Genomic DNA, 17,190 nt, shown 5'->3' on the forward strand with positions numbered 1-17,190 from the left:
TGGTGCAGGTCCTCCTGCAGCAGGTGGCTGAGCTGCGGGACACTGGCAGTAGCTGAAAGATGTCAGGAGAGCTGAGGAAGCTGGACTGCTTGCTCCAGGCCCAAGCTGTGCATGGGCCTCAATCGTCCACCATAGCTCAGACAGGAAAGGAGGAGGGCATTAACGCAGGAAGCTGTAAGCTAGTAATAAACCTACAAGAAAACAAGGAGGAAGAGCACAATTAAAAGGGTCTTCTTCCAAAATCTAACATCCCCAGCCAGAACCTCTTGCAGTTCTGCAGGGGGCAACGAGGAAAATGCACACCGCATCAAATGAACAACCAGCTGATGCACCTGTAAAGAGGATCACTACTGGTGCTGCCAGGAGAAAGCAGCGGGTCACAGTAGCAGGTGACTGTTCTTTGAAAGGCACAGAGACACCCATCTGTTGGCCTGACCCAGTCTCAAGGGAGGTGTGCTGCCTACCAGGACTCAGATCAGTGATGTTGCTGTGAGGCTGCCAGGCTTAGTAAGTCCCACTATTACCCACTTCTAGTGGCCCTTCTGGCTAGCAATACAGATAGCAGTAGCCTGGAGAACATTAAGAAGGACTACAGAGCCCTGGGAGAGGTGGTTAGGGGCTCTAGGGCTCAGAAAGTTTTTTCATCAATCCTCCAGGTTAAAGGGGAGGACCTTAAAAAGGCTGGGCAGATCAGGGCAATCCCAGGCACAGCTACAGGTTGGGCAAAGAAGAGATTCAGAGCAGCCCTGCAGAGAAGGACTTGGGGGTGTTGGTTGATGAGAAAATGAAAAAGAGCCAGCTTCAGTGTGCGCTCACAGCCCAGAAAGCCAACTGTATCCTGGGCTGCATCAAAAAGGAGCGTGACCAGCAGGTCGAAGGAGGTGATCCTGCTCCCTCTACTCCGCTCTTGTGAGACCTCACTTGGAGTATTGTGTGCAGTTGTGGTGTCCTCAACATCAAAAGGACATGGAACTGTTGGAACAAGTGCAGAGGAGGGCCACGAGGATGATCAGGGGACTGGAGCACCTCCCGGATGAAGATAGGCTGAGAAAGTTGGGGCTGTTCGGCCTGGAGAAGAGAAGGCTGCGTGGAGAGAGACTTCATAGCAGCCTTCCAGTATCTGAAGGGGGCCTACAAGGGTGCTATGATTCTATGGCTGGTATTCTACAATAGTGTCTGGAGACTCAACTCCTCTAAAAACTACTTTAAAAGCTTGTCATTTGGAATAAGAATCAATTCATAGTTTTATTCATTCGCTTTGATAACTGGTGGGTTTTTTCACTTTTTAAAGAAGTAATTCAACCTTGTCATGTACTCCGAAGAGGATTCTTCTGATTCGCAGTTCTGGTTTAAAGCAAGGGTGAGGGAGTGTTGGGATTTGCAAATTATTTATTTCTATTTTCTACAAATCAAAGGGATGGAGGGGAAAAAACAAAAAACCAAAAAACAACCACACATCAAAACCAACCCACAAATCCTTCAGGATTAACAAAGCTGGTAACAGCAACCTTCACCTCATTTTGGCAGCGTAAGTAGGAAAACAACAGGGAAAACTCATGAGGTTTTCTATTACTTAAAAGGTTCTAAACACTACATCCAAATTTAATCCATTTCTGTCATATGTATATATATATAAACAAAGGCTGTAGTCATTAATAAACCATGTCATTTTGCTTAACTCGCAACAGATAAAAATCCAGCCCTTTCTGATATTTGTTCAAGACTACAGATTATTTAAATTAAACATCAGTTCTTACAAACACAAAGATCCTAGTATTTACATGAATTTGTTTACAAAAATGCAGAAAAAAATACAGCTAAAAAGCTCTTTCACAAGCAACATGTAAATTGAAGATGTATATCTTTGCCAGTCTGTTCTTCCCTGATACTTCTTCTCATTTTCTGCCTTTCTACAACTCAGACACTGAACAGCTAATTCAGTATCCTTTCAAAATCTACAGAGCACATAAAAGCTTTTACAAAACTTCACTTATATTTGGAGACTCTCCTGTGACTTTGGGTGCTGAATAAATCCATTGATGTCTTTCAAAATCCATTTTCACTACAAAACATCTGTACTGCAGTACACTTTCGTGGGCACTCCCTCAGGCAGATGAGGCACCATCAGGCAGATGAGCCAATACAAAACATTTACATATATACTTAACCTTGACAGATTACCAAACATACCTAACTCATGCAGAAGCTATGAAAACCTCTCCTGGTCTTCTATTTCAAAGTAATAGAAGAACCAAAAAGAATAACAAAATCCAGCCCAGCTAAAGTCACACAGACATGCCTACTAATGTAAAGATTACTGCTACAAAACCACCTCCTCCTTACACACCTCAAGAGAAAAGAAAGCCACTTCAGACAAAGACATTTCAGTTGACAGTGTGATAAACACATAAATGTATTGGCTTTCGCAAATCATAGGTGTGGTTATGTGGATATAACTACGAGTTTACAATAACAGAAACAAAGCTCGCTAAAGGCACAAGATTAGACAACAAGTTAAAAAGGGCCAGAACTCTCGAGCAAAACAGAATCACATAGCAAAAGAATTTGTAGAGGTAAAAGAAAGAAGAGGGGGGGCTTGATATAAGAAAAGCTAGTGCCTGGAAAATATAGAGTTAAAGTACTTTTTAGCTTAACTTAGGTTGTAGAAAGAGAACAATGTTTATGTTTTAAGTCTGTGGAATTCAGTGGCCCCACTAAACATGAGTTAATTGTTTCACACTAGTTTTCTAAAGTAGCTTCAAAGAACAATGCTTGTGTTGTAGGTTTGTGTTGAGATAACAGGATTTAGTGGCCCCATTAAACCTAAATGAGTTATTTTCACACCATCCTTCTACTTTTCAGTTAGTTTAGAGACAGAGCCTCCCAAACATCTGCTAGCTCGGGATACTCCTTTTCTGCAGGAAGGTCACACTGTTTCAAATCTTTGCTAGTTATCAGAAGAATTATAGATATGGCTGGTTTCAGCTAATTTGTGATTACTGGGGCGTCCAACTGTGCCAAAGGTGAAAAGTACACTGTGAGGAAGACTGCTTACTTCATCTTGAAGACCCCTACTCACAAGAGGAAGGCTGCTTACTTCATCCTCAAGACCCCTGCCTACAATCACCAGAGAGCAGTGCGCAGATGCCAAGAGGAGGAGTCTTAAAGTATATAAACCTGTAACAAATACTAATCACTTTCGCCTCTGCCTACAGTCATGCGCTCAGTGCTGTCTCTTTTGCTTTATTGACTTTGTCCCTCAATAAAACCTTGTTATCTCGTTTAGAGGAGTGAGTTCGTATTTAACAACAGCGACGTCAAAATGCTCCACATGAAGTTACTATGATCTTTTGGGACTCCCGTGCTTCTGAGTATAGGCAGGCTTGAAACAATGACAGATTAAGGGAAACCTGTAAAGGTGGAACACAGCAGCACAAGGCCTCTCTTAAGAAAAGCTCACTCAGTAACGTTTGCACATCCAACTTTCAGTTCATACCTTCCTTCAAGCTGAACAGGTGCCATGAGAAAACTGGATATACATATATAAAATACAGTACACCTCTTGTGGAAATGCAAGGCTACACTCCTCAATAAGGAGTGGAAAATTAACTAGCAAGCACGCTCCCTAGTGAGAGGTAGCTTGCACTGGTAGCTGAGTATTTCCCTGTAGGTCAGAAATTTAGGAATTTGGCAAAAAATGTTTAGGAGTGAACTACAAAATAACATGATATAATCCAGCAGGAAGTATAACCAAAAGAAGCCTCAACCAACCACCCACCCCAAAAAACCCCACAGCTTCCACAGTCTGTGTCCGGTACCCAAGAGAGACTTAACAAGTAAAGAGCTGACGAGGCTGTCAGTTGCGCATAAGACACCCACCGATTACCAAATTTTTAAATGCATCACTGCAGTAGAGATATTCAGGGACAAACCAGTACCCTCCTCAGGCAGGTAAGTTGCTAGCCTCTAGGAGAAAAGGAAGTGAAGATCCAGTAGGAACCTGGCAGCAGGGTACAGGCACTTCAGAGGCACCTGATGATCTCCTGGAGGCAAGTCATTGTTCAAGTAAGGATCCGCTTCTTCACAAGCCAGAGGTATGAAATGAAGCCACAGCTGGGAAGGGAGTGGGCCAGGTTGTACACCAACAGGCCCAACACTATTAGAGCCAAGTTTAACTATCCTAAGCTGTGTATTTGCAGGCTAATTAAATCACGTTTCAAGATTTCAGGAAGACAGAACCCCAGCAATTTCAGTGACGGCCTGTACAAACTGCTCATAAGATGCCAGAGCATGTTTTTATTATAAAGATTCTGCTCAGCTCTACTGCCTCTGACACATACCTTGCTCTCCTATTACCAGGAAAAAATATTCTGACAAATAATCTTCGTTTACAAGAGCCACAAAAAATTACCACTTCCTCTCTAGCATAAAAATGCAGATTAGCAATTAATTGCAGAAGAAATACATTAACAGACCAGATTCTCTTTGGGAAATTGCAGTAAAATGGAAGGCTATACAATGAGACCAACCAGAAAACAACTGCTGCAACAGCAACAGTGACTAGCATTTCTAAAAATACTTACTTCATCTATATTTAAAACAGTTTAAAAAATAACAATAAAGTATGACAAAAAAAAAAAAAAAGAAAAAAGAAACAAACACATACTGCTACAGTTTTTCTTAAAAGAGTTGTGTAACCAGTAAAATTAATGTGGGTTTTTTTTTTTTAAACTAGTCTTACAGCAGGATTTCTTTTAAACATATCTTGGCAAAGGCGTTTCTGAGATGAGACTTGCACATACTTTATTCTTACACATACTGCTTAAAGAAGTGTTCCAACCTCTATAAAGATTCTATACATTAATTACCAAGTGTCATCTGATACAACTATCAGTTGTCCAGTTTATTTCGCATCTGACTTTGAGCTACTGACAGTCATTTCCCATTTCTCTTTCTGATTGAAAAAAAGTGTTTAAGACTTAGTCCTTCCCCAGCAGATCTTTATCATTAGCAGGAATGGGAAAAACATGTTAACATCGCATACACGATATCATAAAACTTTACTCAGGAGAACAGCAATTCTCCACATTTCACAGAGAAATGAAAAAAAAGAAAAAAGAAAGATGTAATTGGAAGGGTGGTCATAACAATTTTTAGTGATTCAAACTATTTCTTTTTGCCTGCTACATAAATTTGCATTAAGCATTTCTGTTGTTAATCCAAATTCTTAATTCAACCTGTAATTGTAACTTAAGACACTACAGCTTAATTTAGGTCTCAAAATAACTTGCGTGACTGCAGTTTTTTCTTGAACGCTTAATCTTAGGCTGCTGTACACATTACTTTCAACAGCTATAAGACCTATTGATTCCATTGTGACTACTCACAACAGCAAGTCCTACAAGCATCTGTAGTTGGTATGCTATAAAATATTATTTATAAACAAGGTGCAGCTTTCTGGGTACCTGTACAGTAGGTTTATAAAAGTGTGCAATATATTAGCCAAAATATAACATCTAAACAAAGATCATGAGAAGCAAGGGTTACAGACAATGGAAATGATGAAAAATCACCATGGTAAATGCAGGTGCATTTACTCTTGCATTGTTTGTGATTTTTCCATCATACCCAACCTCTCAGGATTACATGGCTAAGTTTTCAAAAAGTTCCTCTCCCCTTTACTTCCAAAACAGCTTTTAGCAAGGGAGCAAAGCACATACAAGGTTGGCACTCTAAAGTGTAATGAAGAAATCTGGGAGAACCCACATTTCTTTCAACACACAACACTAGAAATTAGCAGAAAGGATGAGCTGGAGCAAGAAAATGTCCAATTTTAAGAACTGGGCAAGGGCATGTATGCCACAAAGCTTTCAAACAGGAGAAATTTTAATTTGGCTAACAGCAGTGATGAAATGAATTACCAGAGCAATTTGGACAATGAGGCAAGCAAGAATTAACATATTATTTATATTCTACAGGAACTGAAAATTTAGCATAGATACATGCAAAGTTTAAGCCATAAACAATTTGAAAGTTAGGACAAAAGTGGCACACTCCTTAGAAATGTTATAAAAATGTAACTGTCGGGATTAGACCATGTTTGTTCAAAAGCATCAGTGAGGCAGCAATATTCAACAATCATGAATTTAAGAATCCATTTATTAAGCCCAGTAAATAACTGTTGTGTTCTAAAAGCAACTACAACACTTGAAAGAAGTGGTTTAGACAAAGCACAATAAGATTTATGCTCCTTTACAGAATCCTACAACATTGTAGGCAAGATTCAATATATTAATTTCAATGTAAGTTTTTGATTTACTGTACATAGCAGTGGTAGATAAATTGTGTCACTTGAACCACGAATAAAAAACATTAAGTGGTTGACTTGGATCTCAATAATGAACCTCTGTCAATCTGCAGATGGGTGAGAAATCCAAGTCCCCACTATCACCAAACAAATTCAGCTAGCATGATTGAGATATGAATCAAGTTTCCCCAAGAAACAAATGGAGACACAAATCAGTCTCATTCCACACTGAAGCAGTGGAAGGCTGAGAAACACCCTAGATACATCTTCACAGGCAGTTTGGATAGCTCCCTGTGTCACTCCAGTCCTGCTCCATTGGTGGCCAAAGTAAACATCAGCTAGATTGCTACCAGTTAGCTTCAGAAACTTACCTAGTTTTCTCCAAGAAAAAGCCAGAACATAGCTGATGAAATAATCTGTCATTAACTCAGGTGTAAACCAACCCCAGATTATCTACAGCTATCACAAAGCAACTGCCTGTGGGTCACCAAAGGCCATAAGAATATATAATCAGGAGAAAACTCTAGTTTCTAAGAATAAAATCAGGAGAAAACTCTTAATTTCTAACAGTGTCATCCTGAAACACAGATTTTTGTTTACTTACCAACCACATATGGCATTACAGTTCTTTCTTACTTGCCTCATTCTCAAATTACTGTTACCCACATGTTAATAAACATGTTGTCGTGTGACATTAGACAGGTACTATACTAACTGATGCATTTCCGGGTCATCACATCTATCACACAACATAGAAATAAAGCTGTACTTCTTATATATTCTATTTCAATAGTTTTTCTGAAATTTGGGGAACATCTCAACAGTTAAGTAAGCTTTCCACATCCTTCAAATCCTGCAGAATTTGCTTCATTAGTTTTATTATCATGAAACACCCATATTGATTTGAAGGTGAAAGTATTTCCATACAAATGAAACCAAACAGGATCATGCAGAGATCACAGCAATTGTTTATGCTGCAAATTTAGTACTTAAAATCTTGAGGACTTTGTAGTACATGCAAGAAGCAGAGAGAAGAAATAGAAAAGCACTGAATATAGTCAAATTTCATTTAACCTCCTAATATTATTTATAATTACTTCATGCTAGCAATCTAAGCAGTCTCTAAAAGAAACACATATACTTCAATTAGCAGAAGATAAAACACTAGAATTGATTTCAGAAAACAGCCAACAATGGGAAAACTCAGAGGCCATGGCAAAAAGAAGGTCCAGCAAGTTTCCCTGTCTCACAGGTAACCATTCTATGTACAGGTCTGAACTCCCTTTGGCACAAACACAGGCGCAAAATCACTTCCCTTGATTTTACTTCTCCCACTCAAAATATCATCATTTTCTTCAGCAGACCTGTGCCTTTGACAATGACCTTACCATACAACACTACTCAGAAATGAACACCAGCTGCTTCTCTGCCAACACTCTTGCAGCAAACTTTCATGAGGGACTCAGAGGACAGTCACTGTAATCACTTTACCCTGCACTGCCAAAGTTATTAGCTCACTAACCTTGTATGTGCATATTATAAAAATCATCCATTTATGTTACAGTGAATTACTTTAACTTAACACTGGGAACACAACACCTGAAACTAATTTCAAGTGACAAGACCATAATCAATCATACTTTCTCAACATTAATGCCACTACATAAAGCTTTCTGCTTCACTGCTTGAAAATGTAGGTGTTTTAGGAAGAAAACGTTTTGCAGATAGTGCTATGTATACTGATACTTTTCCAAAATTAGCAGGTCCTTTGAAAATACAGCATAAATCAACTGAAATAGCATATCTGTCTAATATTTAATTTTAAAAGACAAATCATCACAAAGATCAGAAAAGCTAGAAGCAACTTGATGCACATTTCTAACAGTTTTGAAGATTAAATCCCACATAAGTAAAAGAATAAACAAAAAACAACAACAACAACAACAAAAAACCCACAAAAATTAGAAAGTAGCAGTGAAGTCTTCTTTTTCTAAGTCCTCAAAACCCAACAATTTGATTTGTAGGCATTTCATCAGATTACACAAGATCATACTGCAAAGTAAAAAAGTGTAGACATTCAATTCAGAAGAAACACATGCTATCAAGACTGTACATATTAACATGGGAATCTTGATTTCTTATGGTATCAGTGTCATGGTTTAAGCCCAGTCAGCAACTCAGCCACGCAGCCCTCGCTCACTCCCCCTCCTTCTTCCTCCCCAGCTCCCGGAGGGATGGGGAGGAGAATCGAAAGAATGTAACTCCCACGGGTTGAGATAAGAGCAGCCCAGTAACTAAGGTATAACACAAATCACTACTGCTGCCACCAGTAATAATAAAGATAAGTGAAATAATGAGGGAAGAGAATACAACCACTCACCACCTGCTGACCAATACCCAGCCCGACCAAGCAGTGATCTCCCCCTTCTGGGTAACTGCCCCCAATTTATATACTGGGCATGACGTGCTGTGGTATGGAATACCTCTTTGGCTAGTTTGGGTCAGGTGTCCTGTCTCTGCTTCCTCCCGGCTTCCCCTCCTCCCTGGCAGAGCATGAGACTCACAAAGTCCTTCGTCAGGGTAAACATTACTGAGCAACAACTTAAAACACTGGTGTTATCAGTGCTGTTCCCAGGCCGAAAGTCAAAAACACAGCACTGCACCAGCTACTGAGAAAGAGAAAAATGACTGCTACTGCTGAACCCAGGACAATCAGTTTGCATTCTGTTCAGTTAATATTTTAATTTGCAGACTGTTAAAATCCTGTGTGATGTTCTGCTATAATATTCTGCCATATGCTGTCATCTCGTGAGACCTCCCTTGGAGCACTGTGTGCAGTTCTGGTGTCTTCAACATAAGGTGAACATGGAGCTGTTGGAGCAAGTCCAGAGGAGGCCACAAGGATGATCAGGGGACTGGAGCACCTCCCCTATGAAGACAGGCTGAGAAAGTTGGGGCTGTTCAGCCTGGAGAAGAGAAGGCTGTGTGGAGACCTCATAGCAGCCTTCCAGTATCTGAAGGGGGCCTACAAGGATGCCGGGGAGGGACTCTTCATCAGGGACTGTAGTGATAGGACAAGGGGCAATGACTTTGAACTTAAACAGGAGAGATTTATGTTAGATATAAGGAGGAAATTCTTTCACTCTGAGAGTGGTGAGACACTGGAACAGGTTGCCCAAGGAAGTTGTGAATGCTCCATCCCTAGCACTGTTCAAGGCTAGGTTGGATGTGGCTTTGAGCAACCTGGTCTAGTGGGTGTCCCTGCCCATGGCAGGAGAGTTGGAGCTAGATGATCTTAAGGTCCTTTCCAACCCTAACTATTCTATGATTCTATGATTTTCACAAAATCAACTTTTTGCAGTAGTTATAATTCAAAGATCAGCCAAATTACCACTTCAATTACTATGCTCAAGATAGCAGAAAAAGGGGCTGAATTTGAACACAAGTATGATAAATCTACTGAAAAAAACACCATTAGACTATGAATGGGAAGTTCAGTTATGCTACGATCAATAATTATAAGTCTTTGTAAAATAAAGTCTTCAAACCCACAATAAAAGCCCTCATGCTACACAGTAACATTTACACATTCTCAAGCATTTAGAATCATAGAATAGTTAGGGTTGGAAAGGACCTTAAGATCATCTAGTTCCAACCCCCTGCCATGGGCAGGGACACCTCACACTAAACCATGCCACTCAAGGCTCTGTCCAACCTGGCCTTGAACACTGCCAAGGATGGAGCATTCACAACCTCCCTGGGCAGCCCATTCCAGTGCCTCCTCGCCCTTACAGTAAAGAACTTCCTCCTTATATCCAATCTAAACTTCCCCTGTTTAAGTTTTGACCCATTACCCCTTGTCCTATCACTACAGTCCCTAATGAAAGAGTCCCTCCCCACCATCCTTATAGCCCCCCTTCAGATACTGGAACGTTGCTACGAGGTCTCCAAGCAGCCTTCTCTTCTCCAGGCTGAACAGCCCCAACTTTCTCAGCCTGTCTTCATAGGGGAGGTGCTCCAGTCCCCTGATCATCCTCGTGGCCCTCCTCTGGACTTGTTCCAACAATTCCATGTCCTTCTTATGTTGAGAACACCAGAACTGCACACAATACTCCAAGCATCATTTGCTTATAGCTTTAAAATGTAATGTTCAACAAGCACTAAAACTTAAGGACAAAACACTTTCTGAACTGTAACTTTTGCTAAGACTGATGCAATGATTCAATTTCGTTGATTGAAACACTAAAGGAGGTGGCCCAGCATCAGGTTTTTCAGTATTTAGCAGTTACCCACACAGAGCAGAACTCCTCTTCAAACAAGTCAGACAACTACCAACATAATAGAAGTCATTTTCTCAGTTATTTGAGGACACTGCTGATAAAGGCCAGTCCCAGGCAATGATTCAGCAGCCTCTTCTGTCCTCTCCCCATTCTCTCCCACTTCAGATTTCTCCAGAGCAGTCCTCCTTTGTGCAGTACTGAGTATAACACAGCTCTGATATAGGTCTGTGTATCCTGATCAGAACACTAAGCCAAATCTTCCGATTTCAAGAAATCAAAAATTAAAACAGTTATCCTCAGAAAAAAGGCGATCCTGGCCTGCCAATAATTTCACAACCTAAATTCACTACATGACTACAACTGAAATTACCAAAATGCAGCGCAGCATTACTGCAGAAATGTTTGTGCATTAGCATAAACACAGTGAAACCCTCATGAATAAAATATAATGCAATTTGAATTAGTAAAAGTTTGCTTTAAGTTATAAAACAATTGTAGAGCTAATACTACAACTTACATGAAGTACGGAAAATGTTTAAGTTTTCTACAGTTTAATCATCATTAATGGCACAAAGGAAATTATTTACTATCAAATGGATCACAGAATACAGCAAGAAGGTCCTTGCAGTATTGATTTTGCACATAAAATGAACTTCTTCAGTTGCATCTGCAATTGTCAAGAAGGCTTGACTAGTATTAACTCCCCCTCTTACTGAGCCTCAAGGAATTGCCAGTAGAGATGTCAAACTTATTTTTAAGGGATGAAACAAAACATATGACTGCTTCGTTGACTAGTAAGTGATTAAAGCATAACTCTGACTAAATTGAATTTGTGTCAGTGTCAACATAAAACTTTTTTTAAAAGCAGAAGTCAGCACTATGAATTATTTACTGTTCTCTGAAAGCTCAGTATCAACACATCAATTCACTATCATTATATTCCTCCTTTATAATCCAGTTAGAATCATCCTCTAACATGCAGGATGGTGGCAACATGAGCCTGCAATGTAGTGAGTAATGTAATAAGGCAGGGCAACCAACCGAATTTTTCTGCGCTTTGGAGAACAAGGAAGAGTAGCTTTAGCACACTCCCATGAAGTGTAACAGCTTCAGAAGACCTTGAAAAAGACATGCCAGGCCTTAATCATAAAATCATTCCTGAGTAGGGATAACTCCTTCTAAAAATCTGTGTGTGTGATTGCTTAGAATAGTACCAGACAATGTCCAAGAGGCAAAACATGCATCACAGTACAAATAACACCACATAAACAACCCACAATGGAAAACTATGCTGCTTTAACATTGAAGAATTGAACTACTAATGACAGCTGTAAAAAAAGTTTCCGCAGAGCTACGTGCCTGAAAGATCGTCTTTCCACTATCTATATTCAAAGTATTTTGTCCCTTAGAAGCTTGTAAGAGGCTGACAAAGCCAGAAGTACTGGCCAAAGTCAAACTACCCCACAGAAGATACAAGTATTTAGCCTAACTTTACGACCCTGTGAAAATACATACCCCTTCTTTAGAAAAAGCATTCAGGCCTAATTTGGTTTATCACACCCTTAAGATCTTTAATTCTCAAATTCTAATAAAACAAGGATTGGCCATTAGAAAGTGCTGAGAACAAACTGTAAATAGCCAGATGCTGCAAAAATACTAAAACATGCTCCCAAAAGCACACATAAATAATGCTTACCAAAGTGGTAATGTTGTCAAATACATTAATTAAGAGACAAATTAAATAAGAAGGGTCTATTACTTCTTAATTAAATCTGGCCATGATGCACAACTTCTGTGCAAAGTCATAAAGACCTCTATACTACCATAGTGCCTAAAATTCAGCACATTTCTCTTGCTTGATTTTTCCTTTGCAGCAGACATGTACAAACATCCATGTGCTGCAAAAGCATTGCCAAGCACCTCTAAACCAGCTGTACTTGCAGAACTTAGGCCTAGATCAAATAGTATTTCAACAACAACTTTTTACAAACAATACTGGAAATGTGCCACTGTGTTATAACTTCCATTAAAAATATGCCTCTTCAGATAAGCCTGAGGAAAAGATTAAAGATCATCCTCCTGATTTCTATGTTGTGGAACAGCAATGGTTACCATCTTCAGATTTTAAAAAGATTCCTTATGTACAATGCTTTCTTTAAAAAAAACCCATGTTTTCTTAGTTTCACAGAAATTTCAGTAATTGATTGACAGTAATTGATGATTAAGTTTTGTTTCAGTGAAAACTACACCAATTATCCAGCTACCACGTTAGGCTTTCAAGTCCAGTTATGCCTGTTTGGGGTAACAGAACTTTAGATTGACCTCTGATTTTTAGCCTTTGTTTCAAAAGACTCAATAATATTCCCAGCATCTCTCAACAGTACACTGGGCTGGCTAAAATTAGCTGAAACAGCTATTAAATGTCATTTCTCAAACTAAATTAGTTTGTAAATCAGTAAATCAAGACCCCAGAAATTCAAGTAGGAGCTTTGGAATAGGACACCACTAATCTTCTCTTACTCCTTACTCTGAATATATGGCAAACTTTCATTAGCAAAATATATCTATTAAAACTAAAAAACTAATGCAAACCTGAAATACTGCAATAACTTTAAACACAGCAGTTCTATAGAAGATAGTTTTCCACACTTGCAAGAGCGTTACAGTTTCTAACCCCTGATTACAGAGGGCAATATAGAGCACTCCTTCACTATAAAGCAGCTATTGGCTTTAACAAAGTAATCTGGGTTAAACAAAATTATAAGATACCATGACTTTGTAAAAAAAGCTGCACATTTTTCCTCCAACTTAAAAGTCAGAGAGCCAACTAATTACAGTTCCTTCTGTTTTTCAGACTTTTCAGCTTAAACTCCACAACAAATACTCACACAAGAGGCAAAATCCAGAAACTTCACAAAAGTATTTTAAATAGATGCTGATAACCATGTGTACTTAGCCATATTTCTATAGAATACATTCATTGCTTTTAAATCCTACCCAAGCGTTATCAGCTTTCAGCAACAACGTTATGCATCAGCTGAGGTGTCTCTAGTTACAGTTGTATTAAAGAGTACTAACGTATATGTAGACATAAGAGTATCACTATTTTCGACTTCACATTAAATAATTTTATAGACTCCGGTTATATTCAAAATTAACAAACTATAAAATCAGCATACTGACAGCTTCTTAAAGGAATGCCTTTTTACTTCAGAGTGTTTGTTTACTAAACACAGTCAACCTGGATATTAATGCGGCATGGCAATGTAAGGCTTTGAAACCATTTTTTTAAAGCAATCTGAACTGTCTTCAAGTTATCCAGTGGTGTATTTTTTAGGACTAAAGCTCTGTGCATTCTACATGATCACCAACTTTTTAACCCTGTGAAGAGTCTGGTATTGTAAAATTAGCATTTCCTAAATTCATCACCAAATTACTAACAGGAAAACATTCACATACAGTATTTACTATGTGTCCTAACTAGATTTGATACCTGAAGCATTCCTACAATGAAGATTTCATTTTTCCCTGACATGTTCTGACTTATCCTCATTTTAGTTCTCATTATGAAAGCAGGAAAAAAAAAAAAAAAAAAAAACCACAACAAACCACAAATCAGTATTTTGCTTGTTTCAACAAAACAAATGTTGCAAAATGTTCTGCAAGAAAATACTGGTACAAAGAGAAAAAAAACACAGTCATGTGTATGGGGCTCACATTATGAATGAAAAGTCATGTTACTCTCTATGTAGGAAACAATTTCAAAATCCTCTAGGAGACATTTATTTACCATCCACATCACATGCTAAGTTCCATTTTTAAGTAATGAAACTCCAGCTCATAACAAAATTTTTTAGTGCTGCCAGCATTTTTGACAGGGTTTCTGGTATTCTTCAGATGGAAGCACATACATTTAAAAATCAAAAAGGTCTTTGCCCAAGAGTGTCACTAAACGATGCAACGAAAGTTGTAAAAATCAGTATCAGACTTACCGCCAGTGCTTTAGATAACTTTGTTCTATAGTTACTCAAAACAATTGCATCGATATCCTTAAGTGGCACATATGCAAAGCCGTCTTTAATAAACACTCTTCTGGCTCTAAACAGATCCACAGCATCTGCAAGTCCAACCTGAGAAAGAAGAAAACCCCACATTGTAGAATAGCAAGATAATGCAGTAACAATGTTTACAACCTTAAGATTCAAGATGGATCAGTACAGCTTTAAGTCATTCTCTCTCTTAGCACTCTATCCAGGCAAAATGCAAATAGTTTGAAATTAAGCGTTGGTTTTGGAATAGCTGATCTTATTTTGGTGGAGAAATTGTTTACTTGCAGAAGGTCATGCAGCTAGGCAAAATAAGCTACTTTAAAGCTTGTATCTATGATTATTAGCCCAATTATGTAGCTTTGCACACTTACTGATTTGATATTTGAAAATGGCAGTCTGGTGGCCTTCTGTTTCAGGAAACTTGAAATATTTTATTCATGAAAAGCTACATATCTTGGAAGTAGATCTGGAACCCAACCAACTTCACTCCAAAAAAGAGTCAGGCGTTTCCTCTCCCTTTGCTCTCTAGCAAAAAGAATTTCAGACCAAACCCAGCTTCAGCAACAGATGCTCGAGAATGCCTCCAAACTGAACAGTGTGTCAGCCAGGCAAGTTAAGACAATTGTCTGGGGAGCGTTAAAACTTAAGACCATTTTTGTGGTGAAAGACAAAGGATGGCAGAAGAGGACAGAAGATAGTAATAGTAGTTCAAAGCTCACTTCACTCGCAGTCCCTCCCTTCTACCTTTATACTGACATGAAGAAGAAAAGCTCTTATTATAGTCTCAGTTGAGACACTTCGATTAACTGTTACCAATAGTATTATATAAACATAATAACTCCAAGTTTAAGTGAAGGAGAATGAGTGCAAAATCTGTGGAACTTGACAGTTTCTACTTACCTTATAGAATATTTGTTCTTTTACTTTAGCCATACTGAAGCCAGGGGTTGATGTAAGCAGCTCATTTGCCAATTCATTTTTCATGTCTTCACTAATCTAAAATTAAGAGCTTGTTTTAAAACTGCTGAAATACTTCAGAATAAGGTGTTTGTTTTGGTTTTTTCTTAATTAACACAAGCTAAAAGATTACTGTATCTGTGAATATATCATTCCTTTCGTTGATAAGGGAAAAAGAAATGCATATTCAGCAAGTGATCACTAATAATTAAGCAGAAACCAGCAAAACACTAGTGGTCAATAGTGTTAAATAACCTTCCTTCTGAAGCCGCAGTGCAGATTTTAAAATATAATAATTTTAAGCATTAACACAAAACCACATTTTGTAAAAGTCAACCTTTTAAAAACTAACAAATTAGAACTTGTGATAAACCCTGCTCACATCTAAGGTTTACTGTATGCATTAAAATAAAGCCTGATGACTCAATGGCAGTTAGTAAGGACTTAAACAACTTTGTCAGATTCTTGACAAAAACATGAGCTTCAGCTCATTTTTAAATCCAGACTTAAAAAGCAAAACAAGAAAAAAACACAGGGCAACTAAGATGATTAAGGGAGGGGAGCATCTCCCTTATGAGGAAAGACTGAGGGAGCTGGGTCTCTATAGTTTGGAGAAGAGGAGACTGCGGGGGGACCTTATTAGTGTATATAAATATATAAAGGGGGAGTGTCACAAGGATGGAGCCAGGCTCTTCTCAGTGGCAAACAATGACAGGACAAGGGGTAATGGGTACAAACTGGAACACAAGAGGTTCCACTTAAACTTGAGAAGAAACTTCTTCTCAGTGGGGGTGACAGAACACTGGAACAGGCTGCCCAGGGGGGTTGTGGAGTCTCCTTCTCTGGAGACATTCAAAACCCTCCTGGACACATTCCTGTGTAACCTTATCTAGGTGTTCCTGCTCCGGCAGGGGGATTGGACTAGATGATCTTTTGAGGTCCCTTCCAATCTCTAGCATACTATGATACTGTGATCTATGGTATACTTCTTGTTCTATAAATGTGAGTGCTTTTCCAGTTCTTGAAATGGGCAAATTAAGCAGCAATGCTCTAACAACTTGAAATATTTAAGCCAAACTTTCTAGCTTGAAAAACCATGGATAATGCTACACTTCATATTATAAAAACTTAAAATACTGCATACACATAACTATACGTGTCATGCTTTTTTGCTACTTAATAGCGCACCAAATGCAGCAGAAAAGCCACACAAAATTAGTACATTATAATGATTTTACTAGTCAATAAATCATTTCAGGGTTTTATACAACAGAAAATAACAACAACAAAATTTGGAATCAATTTGTTCTGCCTTAAATCATGATTAAGCTCAGTCCTTAAAACCTGAAAAAAGTGAGAAATAATAAAAAAAATAAATCTAAGTAATCTACTCTGATAAAACAGATCATACAGGCTGGTAATCCAGCAGTGACACCTAGTAACTTAACTACATGCAACTAAGTCTTAAATATTTGCACAATATTGTTCTTGATAAAGTACAATGGAAGTAGTCCCTGACTGAAAGGGATTAAATGGTAAGAAACACACAATACCTTCCCAAAACATAGATGGATACAGATGTCACCAAAGTGTGACA

The 17,190-nt window shown here is 38.6% G+C and overlaps 1 protein-coding gene across 1 annotated transcript in view; it reads right to left on the bottom strand.

The window, feature by feature from the left end:
- Window positions 1-17,190, bottom strand: part of PRIM2 (DNA primase subunit 2) — a gene marked incomplete at its 5' end in the record, with an annotated part of 101,702 nt that overhangs the window by 64,200 nt on the left and 20,312 nt on the right. Inside the window, 2 exons of the mRNA XM_080616777.1 lie at window positions 14,580-14,717; window positions 15,537-15,632. Coding sequence (XP_080472903.1) covers window positions 14,580-14,717; window positions 15,537-15,632 — 234 coding nt within the window. The remainder of the gene's footprint in view (window positions 1-14,579; window positions 14,718-15,536; window positions 15,633-17,190) is intronic.

Source organism: Psittacula echo (genome assembly GCF_963264785.1).
Source record: "Psittacula echo genome assembly, chromosome: 4".
Taxonomy (NCBI): domain Eukaryota; kingdom Metazoa; phylum Chordata; class Aves; order Psittaciformes; family Psittacidae; genus Psittacula; species Psittacula echo.